Below are 19,138 nucleotides of genomic sequence, written 5' to 3' on the forward strand. Positions count from 1 at the left end.
TTAAGCTGGTGAGTCGCAGTTTGGGGCGAATTCCTTGATAGCAAGAGTCATATCCTGACCACTGACAGACCAAGCCTTTTGGAAAATATAACCATCAAGACCATCAGGACCTGGGGCTTTGTTGGGATTCAAAGAGAAGCAAGCTGATTTGATTTCATCAGTAAAGAAGTCTTTGCTCAAATCCGCAGCTTGAATATCATCAATAGGATTCTGCACTAAAGTACTGATGTTGAGAAAAGAGGAATCCAGAGGCGTAGAAGAGTTGCACAATAAGGACTGGAAGAACCTTATTGCTTCTACTTTGATCTCATCCTCAATTCAGTGATGGAACCATCAGCCTTTGAGATAGAAATAATTTTGTTCATGTTCTGTCTTTTAACTAACATCTTGAAGAAGAAAGATGAGTTCCGATCTCCATCCTTTAACCAGAGAAGTCTCAATTTTCGTCTGAGGGAGCCTTCCTCAATAACCAAAGCAGAGGTGTAGTCTTTGAGAAGGTTGTGTTCAAGCTTTTGCATATTGCTATCAAAAGGATTGGAATCTAATTGACGATGACAATCATCCAAAAGCTTTTTAGCCTTACTCACAGCATCAAAAACATCAGTACCCTTCGGAACCATCTTCTTGAGCCCAATTTTAACCATTTTTAACTTGCAACAAACTTGGTATTGAAAAGAACCACGAACCTGAGTCTTCCAAATATTAGATACCATATGGAGAAAATCCTCTCTATCAGCAACATAATTGAATAACTTAAAGGGATACTTTTTATTCTTTTGGGAAAAACCTGACTGAATAACACCAGGAGAGTGGTCGGACAAATCAGGAGGGAGGAACTCAACATTGCTTCTAGGAAAAACATACATCCAACTAGCATTCACCATCGCACGATCCAACTTCCGAGAAATGCGATAGCTTCCTTCTTGTTTATTACACCAAGTATAAAACAACCATGTGCTCCTTAGATCTTCCAATTCAATATAATAAAGGCAATCAACAAACTCATCCATAGCCAAAATACTAGAAGGACAACCATCAACATCTTCAGAAGGAACTTTAATAACATTGAAATCCCCTGAAATCATCCAGGAAAAAGAATTGATAGGGTGAGAGATAGAAACTAGATCTACATAAAGCCTTCTCCTTGCGATATCATCATTGGAAGCATAAAACAAAAGTAACAAAGAAGTCTCTTTTAAGTGATGTGCTCATATTATCCTATATTTCTATACATCATATCCTTAGTTTATTTGTTTAGTTCTTTAATTTATGATTGATTTATGTTATTTTAGTGTGTTTATAAGTTTGTGTAAAACAGAGAAGAAAATAGGCTAAAATAAGCTAATAAAGATTAAATGGCAATCATGTTCTTTATTGTCGGAATCTGCATGTGCACAATGTCCAACGTTACCGAGCTATTGTGAGAGTTCCAGATCGAATCAGACCATAATCCGTGGGTGGCGTTGGCGCGTGAGCCCCACGCGCAGCCTGCCGGCGGGTGGCGCGTGTAACCCACGCGCCGCCACGTGCGGCGGCGCGTGAACAGTGATTCCGAGAAGGGTATTTTGGTAATTTACTTAAGTACGGTAAATGTAAATGTAAATTTTATTTACGTACGGTAAATGTAATTAAATTTTACCTACGGTAAAATGTAAATATAAATTACTTTCAGTAAATGTAAAAAGTGATTTGTAAAAGGGTAATTTAGTAAATTGTATTTACTGAGATTGTATTTACATTTAAACAGTACGTATACGTACAGAAATACGTATATAGTATTTATACGTACAGAAATACGTATATAGTATTTATACGTACATAAATACGTATTAATTATATATTGTACAGTAACCGTGAATAGTAATAGTGAACAGTAACTTCGTAAAACCGAAAATTGCTGAACAGTAACCGATTATTACTGTTTCGGCATTTAAAGGTTTACGAAACGATTCTAAATTCTTTTCTTATCTTTTCAAGGTGATCGTTAATTCGAGGAAATTAATTCTCTTCGGGAATTGTGGAATTACGCTCGACTCGATAAGGTGAGTAAAATCTCACATAATTACGACCCTTGCGGTGATTCTAAGATATTTGCAAGAGTTTTTAATATTGAAATACGACATGTATACAATATAGTGGATTCTATATATATTGTATAAATGGTAATAAGTACATATATGTATAATTTGCAATATTATATACTGTTATGAATTCATCTGGATTTGGTTAATTCGATGACAAGCATGTGAGCTTAATATGGAGTTTGTTTAACGTTTTGTCTTTGGACATGTTTTTAAATTATGACACGTATAAGATATAATGGATTATATATATATCGTATAAATGGTAAATAAATACATATATATATAGTTTGCTATATAATATACTGTTATGATTGTATTGTGATGATGTCATTTTGATGACAAGATATATCAAGCCTGTGATTTTGATTGGTACAATATGATGTGAGATTATTGTACGTGATTTTAACATTGAGATTGTTAAAATGTTGATTTGTCTTCGGCCGTGATTTGGTACAATATGATGTGAGATTATTGTACGTATTTGGCAAGTCGGAACCTAGCCTTTGGCCGGACGAAAGTTACGATACAGTTAGAGCTCTAGTCTGTCTGCCTTAGTACTGCATGTGAGGTAACGGGTGGTTATCTGCTCATGGGTACTCAGATTGTTTTGGATGTTGGGTAGCGGGTGGCTACCCAATATCGGCGGTGTATTACGAGAGGGGTAACAGATGTGTACCAGCGTTCTTGGTACCCGTATTATAAATGCATTTGGGTAACCAGAAGGGTTACTTAATATCTCATGAGCGTTTCATTTCATATTTCTTTGGGACAACCAGATGGGCCGTCCATTGTCTCATGAGGGCATTTATATTTGTTGATTTGTGATTTTTCGTATATATTGATATGCGAATTATATTTTCATTTTACTCATACGAGCTGTAAAGCTTACCGGGTTTGTGTTTACAATCCCGGTGCACCAATCCGATGGTGTAGGGGATAACTCTGCAGGTGCTGATTAGTGGAGATTGAGCGACGACTCCGGAGGCTCGAAGTCGTTCGTATCTTACTTGTGGTGAGGTTTTAGCGTGGATTTGTGTGTGAGAATTGGTGTGACTTTATTTGTGAGATTTGTGAGTGATTTGTGAGGATTATTACATTTCCATTTTATGTATGGATTATAAATTTGGGTTGTAATAATTGGTTTGTCTGAGTTGTATTGAGAACTCAGAATTGATCCGCTGTGACACTTTAATGATTTCGATTTTATTGAGATTATTTTGTGTTTAACGACTTTAGAATTTTGAGTTTTTAAACTCGAAATTTTGGGGTCGTTACACTCAAGAGAGAATGATGGTTTGTTTGATTTCCTTGTTTTCTAGAACGTAATGAGTCATGCATGTTAAATTTACACATGAGAATGATAGACTGCATAGCTATGATATATGACTTTTACCTGAGAGGGAGAGCATCATACGCTTAAGGAAAACTATGGTCTAGAGTACCTGAGAATGACATAGATATGAGAATTGTCATCTAGAGAGACGAAAGAATCTATTAGTTGCATTGATATATAAAATATGATTGTTATTAGTTGATTATGATATCCTAGGTTCTATCTTGTTTGTTTATTTTATAATTTGTTATTTGAAAATTTAAAATCTATGTTCTTAGTTTGGATCAATTAAGTTAGGATTAAATCAATTCTCAATACCTAGTTGGAACGACCTCGTACTTGCACTACTAACGATGATTCGTGCGCTTGCGAGTTTTAAATAAAATTTCACAACAAGTTTTTGACGCCGCTGTCGGGGATCGACAATTGATTTTAATTCTAATTTGATTGCTTTGATTTTTTATTTTTCTAACTTTTTTTTTCCATATCTTTTTTTGCAGCCGGTTTTGGACATCTTTATGGATGATTTTATGGCTTTATTACATATCACTGGAAAGCTCTGCGAGTCTATTTTCCAACGCAATTGACATATCGTCATTCCAAGCTTTGAGCTAAGAGATATTCGCGAAATACTAACCAATGCTCAATCTGCATGGAAATCATACAGCTTTTATTTTGCTTCCAACTCGACTTCAAATTGACTCCGTGCTACTCTTCATTCATTCTCAGGGAGCTATAAACTCTTCTATTTATATTTTTATTTTTGTTTTTTTATCTCCATGCTTTTATTTGCATTGCTTGCTTTAATTCTTTCAACATTGGGAACAATGTTAGATTTAAGTGTGGGGGAAGTGATTTTGATTTTGTTTTCTAGGTTGTTACTTTTGTGTGTTTTTTTTCTTGAGTCTTAACTAGGATGCCTTTCAACAATTATATCTAAGATGATTATATATATCTAAATTCATGTTTAAAAGTTGTTCATGCTATTGAGACTTGTTCGATATTATTCTTTAGTTAAATAGAATATATATATGTAGCATTTGATGTGTAGTAGATATGGTCTTGTTAACATGATACATAATATGAGTATGTTAGGATGAGTTGTGAGAGGTCAGAGCTGAAACATACCTGAGTTTGTTAGCATTCATGGAGAACTCAAGTTGTGTTGCCAAGTGCATTCAATTTTAATACAACAACGTCAATGATCCAGATGAAGATGCAAAAAGTACATGGATTTCTACTTTTACATTAGATATTTCAAGGTTTTCTCATTCCATATCAAGTTAGAGTCTTAAACTAAGTCTTACAAGGAAACTGAAGTCAAAGATGAGCAAGAATCTTTCCTATATAAAGGAGCACGAATTTCATATGAGAGGAGGTCTCGAGAGCACAATGTAGATACCAGAGGAGCAGAGACCATCCATCCATCTTCACCATTCTATTCTTTTATGTTTTTCTTAGTCGTATATTTTTCTAGGATTATGATGATGTCTTATCATGGCTGTTTATGTAGTTCAATGTTTTATTAATAGATTTATAATTTTTTATAATGAATGTTTAGTCACTATTTGAGTTGATGCTTTATGTTTAAGTTATTGATTGATCACCTTAAGGCTTTGCATATAGTAATTCGAAGATAAATTTGAAGCAGAGATGCAATACAATTTTGAAGCTTCATGTGATTAAGTATGGTGAATTACATTGTTACTTGAGAGAGAATGATGGTTTGCTTGATTTTCTTGTTTTCTAGAACGTAATGAGTCTTGAATGTTAAATTTATACATGAAAATGATAGATTGCATAACTAGGGTATACGACATTTACCCGAGAGGGAGAGCATCATACACTTAAGGAAAACTATAGTTTAGAGTACCTGAGAGTGTCATAGATACGAGAATTGTCATATAGATAGACGAAAGAATCTATACATAAATATGATTGTTAGTAGTTGATTTTAATACCCTAGGTTTTATCTTCTTTGTTTCTTTTATAATTTGTTATTTGAAAACCTAAAATATATGTTCTTAGTTTAAATTAATTAAGTTAAGATGAAATCGATTCTCAATCCCTAGTTAGAACGACCTCGTACTTATACACTATTATAACGAGGATTCGTGCGCTTGAGAGTTTTAAATAAAATTTCACAACATTAAACTTAAGAGAAGAAATTCTACAATGACAAAAGTGGTCAGATTCCACCAACAAAGTAACATTGAGAGTATTTGAATTCCAATCAATCCAAATTCTTCCAAAGTCACTGTAAGAGTAATTATTTACAGTATCCCAATTACCAAAGACAGCTCTAGAGATAACATCCCAATTAGTCTACTTCACTTTAATTGGTTTCCACAGTACACAACAAGTCTAGTCTCGTTTTGGAAATAAAATTCTTACAGCCAATTGATTGCTCCCTGAGTTTAGGCCGCGAAGATTCCAAAAGCCAACATTAAACATGATTAATGGAGTGTAAAGATTGTACCTGGGAATGAGAAGAAATGCCCTTCCCCATTCTGAATATCAAAGACATGTAAACTCCCAATTGTGAACTTAGGGACATATAAGTGTCCCAATTGATATTAAATAGTAGAAATAAAAGATACTAACATATTTTCTACGGTATTGTACCCAATTGCATACATGATATACTACCAAATTCACTCCCACTCTCTCTCTCTCTCTCTCTCTCTCTCTCTCTCTCTCCTGAGGTTTCAGCTTCCTCCACAACCCTAATTCTCCGACCTTCCCCACTCCAATCTCTCCACCTCCTTGCGGCCTTACACTTTGATTTCCTCCTCCAATCTATCAAATAGTTGCCGATCAATGACGCTCCGTCCAGTTGCCTATCTTCGTCTTTGGCTTTCAACGTTGCGGCATCATAGCAGAGCTCGCTCTCTCTCGAATCTTCTTCTCTACGAATCTCTAAGACTGGGCTTCACTTTCTGGGAGATTTGGTGAAGGTGATCTCTCTTCTTCCTTTAATTTGTCTTCTACATAGATTAATCTCGTTGATTCTCAGTCTCCATGCTTCAATTCTACATAGATTAATCTATTACCATGTCCCAAAATCTATTACCATAGTAGTACGTATTATTTTCACTTCCACGCAAACTTTTGGAGCGCTATCACTTCAGTAATATAATTTTTTGGAGTGTTGTGAACTAAGAATACATATGGATTTTTCGTGATTATTGGAGATCCAATAGGTTGGACGTCATCCAATATATTTTGAGAAACTAAGGTAAGAACCTATGATACAGAATTTACAGTTTCATATCTGAACTCATTGAATTCATATGCATGTATTGCCGGAAAACTTAGTTGTTTGGTGCGCATATGTTGCTCGAAGAATTACCTTTCTTTTTAGGTGGTTAGTTTAAGCATCTAGTGATGTGTATCTTTATGCTTGTAGAGATTTAGTGCATGGTTGCACTGATTTGTATGTATGAAACCTAGATGATGAAAATTTTATTGCTAATTTGATTGAAATTTCTGTGATAGTGAGAAAAAATGGGCCTCACGTTCACGAAGCTCTTAAGTTGGCTTTTCTCCAACAAAACTACGAAATCTCATGGTCTGTCTTGACACCGCAGTAAGACCACCATCTTGTACAATCTCAAGCTGGGAGAATTGTCTACACCATCCCTACCATCAGTGAGGTCTCCAAATCCCTTAGCTTTATATCAGTTAATTAAATCTCTGCAAAAGTCCGTTTGTAACTTGTAAGGCTAGATAAGTATATGTTGCTTGATCGATTTCTTGAATGGCAACTCTAGTTGCTTCTAACTTGTGATGGTATGTTTACAGTTACTAAATTCCTAAAGCATGCACCTCAAACTTTTGTTGATATATTGGTGAATATTATATTTCAATGACAAAATTTTGTTTATTATTATGATATTTTATATATTTTCTTGGGACTGTTTTGCAATTACTTCTCATTATAAGGACTAGGAGCTAAAAACAAAGTTATGTTAATGGGAACATATAAGTGTCCTTAATTAGTGTAGTGTATCTATACACATGTATGGTATTTATACTCTAGTTTGTGTTTATGATACCATGGGACCCACTCTTATATTTGGGGACACATGAATTAAGTGTCCAAGTTAGCAATAGGAACACTTTCAAAAGACACATTTGTGCTAAATGTCCCTATAGCTCAATAGAGACATATATATATGTCCCTAAAGGTATCAATGGGACACTTAAAAAATGTCCCCTTAAGCCATATTTCTAGTAGTGTGAAGTAATAAGAGAATTATCAAGGACAAAGAAATTGTTGGTCACAGCCGTAGATGAATCCAGTAAACCAGATTCACCGCCTTTAGCCAAAGACTTCTCTCGCCACATCGTTGCTCTTTAGGACACTTTCCACCACTTTTTGACCAACTCCATTTTGCACTTGCTGCTTACCCATGAGAGTCACTGAGGTATCCATGACCACATGATTAAGAGGGCAAAAGGAATTAGTGTGACCAAAAACTTTGCAACGAGAACAAAGTTTAGGCTTCCATTGATACTCCACCCTAACTTCCGCCAAAGTAGGCTCCCCAGAAGTAGAATCACCCATCATACAAAGATCAAAGGAATCCACAAGGTCTGTGGCAGCATCGATCTCAACACAAATCCTAGCAAAAGAAACCCTCTTTTGAGCTTCAGTTAGAGAATCTGCATATAAGGGTCTCCCACTTGCACTAGCAACATAACTTAAGCCCTCCGCGTTCCAATACTCTTGAGGAACATTGAAGAATTTAACCCAAATTGGAATTTTCGAGAAAGAATCCTTGGATAAAATCATTCTAGGTTGCCACCGCTTGAGAATCATGGTTTTACCAGAAAAATGCCAAGGACCACTCTCAATAACTCGCTTACAAGAAAACTCATCTTTAAATTTGAAGTAGAAACCCCTATCATTGGCCAAGGTGTCTAGAAGGCCGGAAGATCCCCAAAGTCTACGAGCAAATGAGCTGATAGCAGAGAAGGAAAGAGGTTTGTCTAGCACAGCCAACTAGACAATTTTGCCACTCTTGGCTCCCTCAATAGCAGCTTCAATAGGAGGAGTAACCACTCTCCGCGACCCTACGATACACGTGAATGGTAACGTAATTGAAAAGGCCTACGGTAACAGCGTGTCCAGCTTGTTCCTAAGGCCCAACCCAATATCACAATGTTTCTGCAATTGTACGTTTCAGAACCTCATCCAAAAGCATTTCCAAAAAAAAAAACCTCATCCAAAAGCGTGACCATGTCAAATTGTCAATAATGAAATGAAGCTATTGAGTATTGACCTATATCTTGTTGTGCCATGAGCCAATCTGCAAGTTTTACATCTGATTTGTGGAATTTGCAGGTGCCTCTGTAAATGCGAGCTTGACATCTAGTATGTTCATACCGATGATGAGGCTGCTCCAACCAATATACAAATTTCTAGTTCTAGCAATGTTTTAGGCCATTTATGTATGGATGACATACCCCTTTCTTGTATAAAAAAAATAAAAAATAAAAACCTCAGTTTCCGATTTTAATTAATTGTAACGGACTAAAGTAATGCCGGCAAGTCTGCGACTGCAAGAAAAAATGTGTGCTACTCTAAGGGGTAAAATAACCCAAAAGATATTAATGTAACACTGCAGGACATGAAATAATTATATGATGTTATCTACATAAGGAAGCCTATCAGCCTATGTTCATTTCAAGCTTCATCTGAAGAGTAGTATTGTTTTTGAGAAATTTGAGCTACCCTTTTACAAGATTTTTGAGATGGGTGGCCTATTTTCAGATGGAAAATTCGTTCTTAACATTACTAGTATTATTGTACTGTGGAGAATGTGTTCAGCAAATGAAACTCCTGCTTTTTTTGTGTTTGGCGATTCTCTTGTTGAAGCCGGGAACAACAACTATATTGTGACACTCTCCAAGGCGAATTATCTTACCAACGGAATTGATTTCGGAAAGCCTACCGGGAGATTCACAAATGGAAGAACCATCATTGACATTCTAGGCAAGTAACAAGTCAATTCTAATCCTACATTCTTGTCATCCTTCATCTCTAGTCCTTGATCTTTTTTTTTGAATTGACACATTCTAATCAACAGGGCAGGATCTGGGGTTTCAGGGATTCACTCCTCCATACTTAGCTCCCACAAAAACTGGACCAGTAATCCTGAGGGGTGTCAACTATGCATCAGGGGGAGGTGGAATTCTCAATCGAACAGGCAAAGTATTCGTAAGGATTCTACTCTACTTCTCAATTTCAGTTTCATATGAACAAATTAAAAGTATACATTAATCTAATAAGTATAAATCTTATGTAATACTGGTAGGTTGGCATAATAAACTTGGATGCACAGATAGATAACTTTGCAAATACCAGGCAAGACATTATCTCAAGCATTGGTTGTTAGCGTGATTCAAGGAGTAATTAAGGAGAAAATTAAGGGCGTGATTCAAGGAGCAAATTAAGGAGTGATTTGTGGTAGGTTAGATTATTTATAGAACATTTTTGTGAAAGCAATAATCATTCAATATATACAAATAGCATTCAGTCCTTTCTACTTGGTATCAGAGCCAATTTTTTCATGCTCTGTTTTTTTCTAAGTTTGTGTTTTTAGCGTAGTCGCCTCTCACCTGCGCATCACACGGCCTGGCAGTGGTCTTGCAGAAGCTTTTCTTGGACCCATCTAAGCTCGCTATCACCTTGGACCCGAACTCGGGCAAAGGACGGAGCTGTGCGAGCCCGGCCGATGAGGTCTGATCAGTCCAGAATTTGGTGCGAGCCCGGCCGACGAACTCGCCGTCACCTTGAACCTTCAGCACGATGCCTCTTCCGACATTCTCCTCCAAATCGGAGTAGTCCTCCTCGTAGTCGTCGCCTTCCTCTTCATCCACAACATCCCCCAGCGCCTCTTTGCCTCAAATCTAACATCCGATCCAAGCGCCACTTCGTCCTCGGCGCCCAGCTCCTCTACCAAGCCAGATCTTCCTCACTCCTCCGCCGCCGCCGTCGCATCGAGCTCTCTACCACGCCGTTGGATTTGCGATTGACGGGTTCGCCGAGCTCCGAGCTGGTGTCGACCATTTTCAGCGATTTCGGCTCCAAATTCGACCTGACCCGACCCGGACCAGATTCGACCCGCCCCGGCCCGACCCAAATTTGATAGTCTTGGTTGTCAGTGTAGGTTCACCGACACTGCACGTGCACCCAAGACATGTTCATATCAGTTTTTTTTGGTGTTTTCGCTGTATAATTTCTGATTTTTTCATTTGATTTTCAATGGGTTCTGGAGATGAAGCTGAGAGTTCTTAGATCAATGATGTTCTGAAATTTGAAGTATTTGTCAAGAGTTCTGACAGTGGTTCCTTTGGGGGAACCAAACTCAATGAGACCAGTTTCCGTAAATGGAAGAGAATTATGGCAGCTCATCTTCGAGGAATGCACAAGATGAGGTATGTAACCGGAGTAACTAAGGCTCCTAGTGAAGATGATATTGTTGCCTACACTAAGTGAGACGACGATGATGGTCTTGTAATGTCAGTCTTGTGAAAAGCTATGAATGAAGAGATAGTTGATCTGATAGAGGCATGTGACAATGCGCAGGCAATATGGAAGACATTGGAAGGCTTATATACTAATGACTCTGATTTCATATAGGTTCATGAGTTAATGTGTACAGCTTTGGCGATGCAACAGGATGGGCAACCGGTGGCGCAATATTTCACCAAACTAAAAAATATTTGGGCTAAGATTGATGTGAAACGTCCTTGCATGATCAAGAATCATGAGGATATTGTTTGGTACCAACAAGAGAAGAAGCTTGAGCGCGTTCACCATTTTCCTGAAAGATCTTGATGCAAAGCATAACAGTGCGAAAGGGAAATTGCTCAGAAAGACCGAACCCCCTAGCCTGATTACAGCTTTCACATATATCCGTAAGGATGAGTCTCAACAGGAGAGTCTTCATCACACACAAGTTGAAGTTTCCAGCCTTACTGTTCGTGCTAGATCTCCAGCACCACCCCTTCAGCAGGTAACTTTAGCTCCACTTCATCAACTAGGACCACCACCAGGCTTCGGGAATCAGCCCCGCCCTCCTTGCTCTTATTGTCATGATACTAACCATGCTCGTGCGACCTGTTGGAAACTGTATTCACACCTTAGGCTTAAGAGGCCTAATTATCGTCGCAAGGCGAAAGCAACTATTCAATTTATCTAGGAACCAAATATCTATGGTGTGGTTGGACATGATCATCATACATCAGGAGGAGTAATACCTACCGCATCCATAACTGGTCGTGGTAAAATTGGTATGGCTTTAAATATTTCTAACTTTGTTGGTTTTGATACATGGATTATTGATTCTGGTGCGTCTGATAATATGACTTATGACAAATCTTATTTAACCGTATTGTCTCCTCCACCAGTACCCTATATTACTAATGTTAATGGTGAGGCCTTCCCCGTATTAGGGAAATGGTCAGTTCGTATTACTCCCATAATAGAGCTTCATAATGTGATATATGTACATGTTTTATCTCATCATTTGATATATGTTCCTCAATTGAACACTGACGCGAAGTGTAATGTGACATTTTTTCCCATGTATGTGATTATTTCAGGATCTTCTCACCGGGGATTTAATTGGTCGGGGGTATCTGAGGGGCAGGTTGTTTCATCTGAATCAGACATATGCAGGGAAGAAACCAGGGGCACAGTCTCGGACCGCTTTAATCTCCACTTCTGATAAGTTATGTGAAGCTTGGTTATGGCATCGTCGCTTAGGGCAACCATCTTTTAGTGTTATGAAAAAATCCAAGCCTACTTTGTTTATTAGTGTGGCTGAGTCATTTTTACGTTGTGAGACATGTGTTTTGGGTAAGAGTCATCGATCTATTTATTCCCTTAGTACTTCTAATAAACGTATTCTTCCTTTCGAATTAATTAATTCTGATGTTTGGGGACCCTCCAAAGAGTCTACTATGTCAGGAATGCAGTATTATGTGTCATTTATTGATGATTACACCCGTCTTTCATGGATTGTTCTCCTCAAAACTAAAAATGAAGTTTTTCCGGCTTTTCAAGCCTTCTATACCACTGTCCAAACACAATATAATGCCACAATTAGAGTTCTTCGTTCTGATAATAGGGGGAATATGTGAATCGTGTCTTTTAGGAGTTCTTTAACACACACAGAATTGTTTATCAAACAACATGTCCTTACATACCTAAGCAGAATGGAGTTTCTGAAAGGAAAAATTGTCATTTACTTGATATGGCTCGGTGTATTCTTTTTAGTGCTCGTATGCCTAAATACCTTTGGGGTGATGCTGTCATAACTTCCGCTCACCTCATTAATCGTCTTCCCTTTCGTGTCCTTTAGGAAAAAGTTCCATATGAAGTGCTTGCATCTCGTGTCTCATTACCCTCTTTTCATAATCTTCATGCTCGTGTTTTCGGTTGTGTTGCTTTTGTCCATCTTCTAAAATATCAGAGGTCTAAGTTGGATGTCCAGGCAGTTAAATGTGTGTTTGTTGGGTATGAAGGACATCAGAAAGGGTACCGGTGCTATCATCCACCTACCAGGAAGTACTATGTCACTACGAATGTTACTTTCTTTGAGGATATGAGCTATTTTACCTCTTCTGATAATGTTCTTCAAGGAGAGAACTCATATTTTGAAGAGCTGTATCATGGAGAAGGAGAGACAAGTAAGCCAGTAGATATGGTGACAGGTTCAATTGAGATTACCAATGTGTCAGCTACACAGGCACCACCAGATGATTCCGGTGTAGTCACTCCAGAGATTTAGGTACTAGAAGATGACAACACAATTGCCCCTCATGTCTCCCGTACTATTGTTTATACACATGACCAATGATCTCCTGGTACGAAATATCAGTCATATGAGGTTAGTCATTCTATTGGGGATAATAATAGTGAGGCTAATAGTAGACAATATGTCTTGCCAAATAGGTCTACTCGGGGTCAGCTAACAAAAAAAAATGAACCTACCCTTCAAGCTAAAGCTAAGTATCCTGTGGCAAATTTTATTTCTACCAAAAAATTTTCTAAGTTAGATTAATCATTTGTGAATCAAATATATACTGTATCAGTACCTAACAAAGTGCATGATGCATTGGGAGATCCAAAATGGAGGAAAACAATGGAGGAAAAGATGGAAGCATTACAAAAGAACAATACTTGGGAGCTTGTATCTCCACCACATGGCAAGAAGACTATGGGATGTCATTGGGTGTTTACGGTGAAGCATAATCCAGATGAGTCAGTGAGTCGGTATAAAACACGCCTAGTAGCAAAGGGGTTCACCCAGACATATGGCATAGCCTATGATGAGACATTTGCACATGTTGCAAAGATAAACACTATTCGGGTATTGCTCTCTTTTGCTGCTCGCTTAAACTGGCCAGTTAGACAGTTTGATGTTAAAAATGCATTCTTTCATGGAGAACTTACAGAGGAAGTGTACATGGATCTTCCGTTTGGATATGTGACCGCCTCTCCAAGTAACTTTGTATGCAGATTGAAAAAATCTTTGTATGGTCTTAAACAGTCATCTCGTGCTTAGTTTGGAAGATTCTCACAATTCATGAGAAAAATTAGCTACAGACAGAGTAATTCAGACCACACATTATTTCTCAGACATCAACATGTATGATGGTATCTATATGTGTCAGAGGAAGTACATCCTTGATCTACTAACATAGACATATATGTTGGATTGCACTCCCATTGATACTCCTATTGAGCAGAACCATCGGTTACCAGAGTATCCAGATCAAGTGCCTACTGAAAAACCTCGTTATCAGAGGCTAGTTAGATGCCTGATTTATTTATCACATACCAGACCAGATGTTGCGTATGTAGTAAGTGTAGTGAGTCAGTTCATGCATAATCCCAGTGTGGACCACATGGAAGCTGTTATAAAGAATTTGATGTACTTGAAGTCAGCTACAGGGAGAAGAGTAATGTTTTCTAATCACAATAATATCCTTGAGGTTTGTGGCTTCACAGATGCAGACTGAGCTGAAAATATTACGGATCATAGATCTACATCAGGGTACTTTACCTTTCTTGGGGGTAATCTTGTTACATGGAAGAGTAAGAAACAAAAAGTAGTAGCTCGATCTAGTGCTGAAGCAGAGTACAGAGGTATGGCTCAGAGAGTGTGCGAATTGTTATGGCTTAGAAATTTGCTAAAATATTTGGGTATTAATGTCACGACCCCAAAATTTCGAATATGAAACTCAAATTTCGAAGTCATGAAAAACTCTAAAACAATCTCAAAAAATCGAAAATCATTTTAATGTCACAACGGATCATTACTGAGTTCAAAGTACAACTCAGTCAAATTGATTATTACAAACCAAATTTATAATTCAACATTATATCAAATGGAAATGTAAAAATCCTCTCAAATCCTCACCACAAGATAGAATAAAAACAACTTCAAGTCTTCAGAGTTGTCCGTCGATTTTTGCTAATCCATACCTGCGGAATTATCCCATACACCATCGAATAGGTGCACCAGGATTGTAAACACAAACCCGGTAAGCTTTGTAGCTCGTATGAGTAAAACAACAATGTAACTCGCGTAAAAATATATACGAAAAACCACAAATCATCCATCATAAATGCACTCATGAGTCATTAGACGGCCCATCTGGTTGTCTAATAATATGAAAATGTATGTGCTCATGAGAAATTGGGCAACCCTTCCGTTGACCCAAATGCATTTATAATACGGGTACTCATGAGCGCTGGTACACCTCTGTTACCCCTCATGTTAGTACGCCGCCGATATTGGGCAACCACATGTCACCAAATATCCAAAATATGAGTACTCATAAGCCGATAACCCATCTGTTACCTCTCATGCAGTACACCGGCAGACAGACTAGAGCTCTAACTGTAGCGTAACTGTCGCCCAACCAAGCCTAGGTTCCGACATGCCAACACGTCTGAAGACAGAAAAACACGTCCGAAGACATAACACACGTCCGAAGACAAAAAAAAATACATCCGAAGACAGAAAGACACGTCCGAAGACAGAAAATGTTTTAACAAACTCAATGTTAAAACCACGTACAATAATCATCACATGATATTGTACAAATCAAATCGACATGCTCAAATAAATAAATATCAACGCTAAAATGAACTCATTCGCAAACGGAAATTATGACAGTATATAATATAGCAAACTATATATATGTACCTATTTTACCAATTATACACATACACAATCCACTATATCATATACATATCATAGTTCATTCTTTTTAATAAAGCGTAATCATGAATCTCCGCAAGGGTAGATTCGTCACTGTGAGATTTTTAATCACCTTACAATCCTGAGCGTAATTTCCACGATTCTGAAAGTGAATCATTTACTCGATTTATCGATCACCTAGAATAGATAAGAAGTGAATTTAGAATCGTTACGTAAAACTTTAAATGCCGAAACAGTAATAATGTTTTACTGTTCAGTAATTTCTAGTTTTTACGAAATTACTGTTCACGTAATTACTATTCACGTATTAATGTACAAATACATAATAATTATGTATTCATGTACGAGTACATACTGTTTACGTATTTCTGTACGTATGCATGATATTTACGTATTCATGTACATCAAGTACTATTCAATCATAAATACTATCTCATTAAATAATAATTACTTATTTACCCTTCAGAATTTATTTTTATAATTACTGTACGTAAAAATTATTTTACATTCACTGTACGTAAATTACTTTTTACATTCACAGTACGTAAAAATAAATTTTACAAAATTACTGTTTCAAAATCACTATTCACGCACCGCCGCACGTGGCGGCGCGTGGGGTACACGCGCCACCTCCTGCGACCGCGCCGCTCACTGTGACAGTGCGTGGGGTCCACACACCTCTCCTAAAATCGGTGCGTGGCACGCCAGCGCCGCTCCCAAACCAAACGTTTCCCCTCCTCCTCCCTTCCCACGGCCTCACGCCGCCTCTAGCCCCCTTCACGCTACCTCACGCGCCGCCTAAGGTGGTGGTATCGTCACCACCCCCCTCCTCCTCCGATCATCCACCAATTCGAATCAAATCAACCAAAAATTCACAACAATCACGATAAGCTAACCCTCTCCTCAATCGGACCTTGGGACTGTCGGATCGTCGCCGGAGAAGGTCGTCGGCGTTCGATTTCAGGGTGGATTTGAATCGCGATGTGATTTGGCCCCCAATTCAATTGCAGATGGTACCAAGGGTAAGGATCGGCGTCGAGATGCTCTCCTCCGAGGTCTTGCGTCGCCGGAGACAGAGGGTTGGGTGGCGATGAGTTGTAGGAGCTTGGAATTGTCGGAGGAGCTTCGGTGCGCGAACGACGGCGTGTCACGTCCAAGGGTGGATGCTGGAGGTCGCGCGGCGCCTTTGGGATAGGTGGTGAGACCCACGGTGGCCGGTGAGGTGAGATCGCCGACATAGAGAGGGAAGGAGAGAGATCGGGGAGAGAGAAAGAGAAGAGGGAGGCGGGTGAGAGAAGGGTTTCCGAAAATGGAAACCATACTTCTAAAAAATTTCCTTTTATACCCACTTCCAAAATCGGCAACTGATTTCCGTCGTTAATAACTTTCACGTACGACGTCCGATTAGAACGTGTGACGTGTCCACGAACTCTACAACTTTCGTGAAGGAAGTTTTCACAAACGAGCAACGAAGTAAATGTCGATTCTCGCATCGCGGAAACGTAACGTTTTTCTAATTAACATTTCTGATATCGGTTCCGTTTTCAATTTACAACATCGCGAGGCAAAATATTACGGTTTATTAATCATACAAGTTTATAAAAATTCTATCAATTCAATTAAATCGATCCCGAAAAATCGGGTCATTACAATTAAGCCTAAGTGTGCTATGCAGCTATATTGTGACAACAAGGCATCTATTGATATTTCACATAATCATGTGCAACATGATTGTACAAAATATGTGGAGGTTGATCGTCACTTTATAAAGGAGAAATTAGACGAGAAGATCATTAGTTTTCCTTTTGTTCATATAGAAGAGCAACTTGCAGATATGCTCATAAAATGAGTGTTTAAGAAGGCCTTTTACGACTCACTTAGCAAGTTTGGCATGATTGATGTGTATGCGCCAACTTAAGGGGGAGTGTTAGCTTGATTCAAGGAGTAAATTAAGGGCGTGATTCAATGAGCAAATTAAGGAGTGATTTGTGGTGGTTAGATTATTTATAGAACATTTATGTGTAAGCAATAATCATTCAATATATACAAATAGCATTCAGTCCTTTCTACTTTGGTCTTCCTGCAGCTCTAGATCTACTTAGAAGATCTCTTTTCTCAGTAACAATCGGCTCGAATCATTTCCTCACTAATTACTTGACGCCAGTCATTTCCGAGGCTGAGAGGAAGTTGATACCTCCGGAAACCTTTGTTGGGATTTTGATTGCAAGACTCAAACTCCAAATCACAGTAACCATTTTTCCTTTCTAGCTATAACTTCAATATATCGCTTTCCCACATAGGACTTGAAGTTTAGTCCTTGACTCCTTGGAATTTAGCTGTATTAAGTTATTCATTTAGTGTTACATATGATGAGATATACACAGTCATTCATACTGACTACGGTTCAGTTTTATAAACAAAACATATATGGATTTGTTATGAAATGCAGAGACTGTACATTTTGGGTGCAAGGCAGATGGTTGTGGCAAATGTAGGACCAATTGGGGGCGTACCTTATCAAAGAGACCTATATCATGTTGCTGATCCAGATAGCTATGCAGAAGTACCGAATCAATTAGCACAGTCATACAATGCCAAGCTAAGAACCCTTGTCACCGACCTAAACAAGAATTTTCCGGGGGCCAAATTTGTGTATGCCGATGTTTATAGAATTGTGGACGACATAATTCAGAACTACAACTCATATGGTGAGTTGACATACAGTGTTTCGAGTTTCCACGTACTATTAATTTGCTCAAAAATTATGATACTTATCAGTCTTGTTCTATTAACAGGTTTCGAGAATACAAACTCTGCATGCCGCAGATTAGCAGGGCTCTACGGGTGGTTTTATTCTGGGATCGTTCCAAGTATGTGTTCTGGGATGCTTACCATCCTTCTGATGCGTCTAATATGATCATAGCAAGGCGTCTCTTGTATGGCGACTCCAGTAGTATTTCACCCATGAATGTTGTGCAACTCCTCCAAGCTTCTTGATCAGCACGGAAATGGAGCTCGAGGTTGTTGAGTAGTCTATCGCCGGCAAAGTTGCAGACCGAGAGAATGAAACGTTGCAAGTGTAAGAAAACCCTAAAGGCTAGGGTCTAATATTCTAATTATTGTTCAAGTATTTGTTGCATCTTGCAGCAGCTTCATTATTATCTCTATGTTTCATTTTTTTTTTTTGGGTTAGAAGTTTTAGTTGAACTTGCATGTACCAAGTTCTAAACCGAAATAAATGAGCCTGAAGTCCTAAACTAAATCAGCAACATAGTGGGAAAATTATGTTATTTGTTATGATGCATCTTTGTTATAGCGTTTTCTTTCACTAAAAACAACTATTGAAGGTAAGTACAGAAAAAAAAAAGGCTAATATAGGACTCCCATACCATTGTTCGTCCTACCTATCACTGTACTCATTAAGTGCTATAGGTTCCTTAAAAAAAAAATTAAGTGCAATAGGTGAAACTTAA

The 19,138-nt window shown here is 38.1% G+C and overlaps 1 protein-coding gene and 1 pseudogene across 1 annotated transcript; one reads left to right on the forward strand and one right to left on the reverse strand.

Moving 5' to 3' along the window:
• LOC126792301 (uncharacterized) lies at positions 1–884 on the reverse strand. The gene is made up of 2 exons (XM_050518758.1): positions 385–884; positions 1–223 (listed from the first exon to the last, which is right to left on the reverse strand). The coding sequence occupies exons 1-2, from the start codon at positions 882–884 to the stop codon at positions 1–3; spliced, it is 723 nt and encodes a 240-aa protein (XP_050374715.1).
• Positions 885–9,177: 8,293 nt separating this feature from the next.
• LOC126790385 (GDSL esterase/lipase At4g16230-like) lies at positions 9,178–18,662 on the forward strand (annotated as a pseudogene).
• The last annotated feature ends 476 nt before the right edge of the window (positions 18,663–19,138 follow it).

This window comes from Argentina anserina, chromosome 4 (genome assembly GCF_933775445.1).
Source record: "Argentina anserina chromosome 4, drPotAnse1.1, whole genome shotgun sequence".
NCBI classification, from domain to species: Eukaryota; Viridiplantae; Streptophyta; class Magnoliopsida; order Rosales; family Rosaceae; genus Argentina; species Argentina anserina.